This window comes from Apaloderma vittatum, unplaced genomic scaffold (genome assembly GCF_000703405.1).
Source record: "Apaloderma vittatum isolate BGI_N311 unplaced genomic scaffold, ASM70340v1 scaffold44657, whole genome shotgun sequence".
Classification (NCBI taxonomy): Eukaryota; Metazoa; Chordata; class Aves; order Trogoniformes; family Trogonidae; genus Apaloderma; species Apaloderma vittatum.
The window spans coordinates 1-3051 of NW_009726449.1; the positions used below are offsets into that span (position 1 = coordinate 1).

The 3051-nt window shown below is 40.0% G+C and overlaps 1 protein-coding gene across 1 annotated transcript; it reads left to right on the forward strand.

Annotated features, from left to right (window-relative positions):
- Positions 1-1356: 1356 nt before the first annotated feature.
- On the forward strand, positions 1357-2834 carry SYCE3 (synaptonemal complex central element protein 3). Its single transcript, XM_009873263.1, has 2 exons — positions 1357-1465; positions 2665-2834. Exons 1-2 carry the CDS (start codon positions 1357-1359, stop codon positions 2832-2834), a joined length of 279 nt encoding a protein of 92 aa, XP_009871565.1.
- The last annotated feature ends 217 nt before the right edge of the window (positions 2835-3051 follow it).

The window sequence follows — 3051 nt, forward strand, 5'->3', positions numbered from 1 at the left end:
TTCCTCAAACGTCCCTTGGGCTGGGCCCGGCCGTCCCTCGGCGCGGTGGGGGCAGAGCGGGCCTGGCGTGGAGTTCGAGCGGGCCCGCCTTGAGCTGCGGCAACGGGTTTGGGGTTGTTAAGGTCCGTGGGGTAGAGGGTTTGCCCGCACGCAGTTAGCTCATGGAACTGGTGGTGTGAGGAGATCCTTGGTCACCCGGCGTCTTGGTAAGGCTTGGCCAGGTCACTGTAGAATGCTGTGAAGCCATTACAGACAGAAGCGGCTTCCTTTTCATTTACTGGCAATAAAAATCGGAAAGCCGATACCCACTAACTTGAGTGTGAGAAATCATATGTAGAAAAAAAGAAAGGTGACAAAAACTATGCCTGCTCTGTGATGTGTATAGTCACTACAGTGAAGCTTTTCCATCTCCTCCTTCATAGTTTCAGCGCATCCCTCAGCTGCTCTCAGAAAAGGAAATTAAAAGGCAAGGTTGTGTGTTGCATTTTTGATCATCATCAGGGTTCCAAAACTTTGAATTGCGTAAGTTTGGCCTCAAAATCTGTAGGAAAGCTGGGGAGGGGCTGTTTACAAGGGTGTGTAGCGATAGCACGAGGGGCGACAGTTTTAATCTAGAGCAGGGTAGATTTAGATTGGGCATTAGGAAAAAGTTCTTTACTGTGAGGGTGGTGAAACACTGGCACAGGTTGCCCAGGGAGGTGGTGGAGGCTCCATCCCTGGAGACATTCAAGGTCAGGCTGGATGGGGCTCTGAGCAACCTGATCTGGTTAAAGATGTCCCTGCTTACTGCAGGGCGTTGGACTAGACGACCTTTAAGGTCCCCTCCAACCGAACACATTCTATGATTCTACTATTTTTGCCCCAAGCACTTGCTGAAATTTTACAACTTAAGCAGAGGTTAGTATTAGCTACTTAGATGGTGACAGAACTTGGTGTATGTAGTTACCCAGCTGTAGCATGCAAGTGTGAAACACAAATGGTTATTTTACAAATAACTTTGGAAATTAGGAACTGCCGTATGACAGAGTATTTTGGGACGAAGCTTGAAGACAACTGCAACGGGATAACAGATAAAATTTTCTAATTAAGTGACACAGTGATCTTCATTCTTACAGCAAATTCATTATTTGACACAAGCATACATATTTGTGTGTGATTCTTCCTACTTAAATTAATTTCAAAATGGATTGAAAATAGTATACAGCATACAGGTGATGACCAGTAACTTCAAGGTCAGATGAAATCACATGTAAATTGAGTAATTTTTTTTTTTTTAAATTTATTGCAATGTTGTTTTCTGTCAACTGAGAAAACCAGCTCACCTCGAAGTCAAATAAAGTATGAAATTCCTTGCAGATGGCTGAAACAGAACCTCAGGAAGAAAACTATGATAACATGGTAAAGATGGTGGAGGACATGAATGGAGACTTAGAAAAACTTCTGGAGGAAATAGAAAAACTAACAGGTACAGGTCTTAATATATTAAGAATTATACAGATTTGTTTTTATACTTATTGCTGCAAATTTCCATGTGATAGAAATGTAAGTGGAAACAATCACCATCAACTCATTTCCTAATGCTCTTAATTGAGAGAAGGCATGCAAATTGCATAGCAAATTTCAGATAGCAAAGAACTGAAAACTAATAGGTGATGGATACTCAGTGGTGGTTGAAAACATAAGTAAGGTTTTTCATGTACAATTATTAAAACATAGCATGTAAAACAAGACTTAATTCTGAAAAATTGTGGGATACATAGTACCTCTCAGGTTAGTGCGTGACATGTTTAATTTCTCAGCTAGAGTAAAGACCCCTCTACAAATTTAGTCTTAGTCCTGTAGCTACAGAGAGGACAGCATATTCAAGGCCAGGCTGGATGGGGCTTTGAGCAACCTGGTCTAGTGGGAGGTGTCCCTGCCCATGGCAGGGGGTCGGAATGAGATGATCTTTAAGGTCTCTTCCAACCCAAACCATTCCATGGTTCTGTGATATTCTTTTCCTTGTTCTACAACAATTCTATGAGAAACTCCTGTGAAGCTAACAAGAATAGATGGGAACTGTTAATTAAACTACTTGTAACTAAATATAGTTTGAGTGCCATTGAGAAAACTACAGTCAGTTTATGGTAAAATAAAAGGGAAAGTATGAAATGAGTGCTAAAACTATTTGCTCTGCTTTATCAGGTACTTGTTATTGCAAAATCATTTAAAATTTTAGGTTGTTTTTAAAACCTCTCATCTATATGCTGTAGCCTCCCTGATCTTACTCTTCCTCACCTAACACAAGCCTCCTGACTTAACTGGTCTGGAGATAGGATTCTTTAGTTCATTTATTTTGAAACAACGTCTTGAACCCTTCTTTTTGGTTACCTGTTTAGTGTTTTTTTTTTAATTTTTAGGTAAAGTTTTTATTTCCCTTTTGTAATTTACACCGGTGTACTTCAATCTGAAATATTTTGAGACTTTTCTAAAGAAATAATGCTGAGTAGTCTTTTATTTAACCAGTAATACACTGTGGGCAATCTCCACTTTATTTTACAGCCAACCTTCTCTGGCCTAGGCTCTGAATTGATATCAATTCATGTCCTTTATTCATTTACTGAATCAGCCATTGCTTTTATTTAACCAAAATTCCTGGCTTAGTATTCTCTGTTGTGTTCATAGTGCAGGCAAGCTGGATGGCATATGATATGGTAGTCTTACGTACTAGCCCAGACCTGACCAACATCATGAGGTGTTTGGAAGATGCCTTTCTGAGGTGCAAAGAAGAGATACAGAAGATGTCGCAAGAGGTGCTAAATGAATCTAAAGACGAAGAGCAAAGAAAGGAATAAATTGAATTCAGTCACGCTGACAGGACTTCTGCTGGACAATCACTCCAGTCTTTCTGTTTTCCAGCCATGGAGGTTTCACAGACACTGTGAAAAATGCATTGGCTTCCATCTTGCTAAGAACTACTTATGTGCATACATCTATGAAAGTATTTTAATGAGATGACCTATATATATTTATATTGTTGGTGAAGGGCAACATTGTGTCTATTTTCATTAT

Excerpts from the sequence above, each read along its gene's own strand:
- SYCE3 (XM_009873263.1), top strand. The coding sequence starts at position 1,357 with ATGGCTGAAACAGAACCTCAGGAAGAAAACTATGATAACATGGTAAAG. Across the intron at positions 1,466-2,664 it reads GGAAATAGAAAAACTAACAG|TGCAGGCAAGCTGGATGGCA; the intron begins GTACAGGTCTTA and ends TTGTGTTCATAG.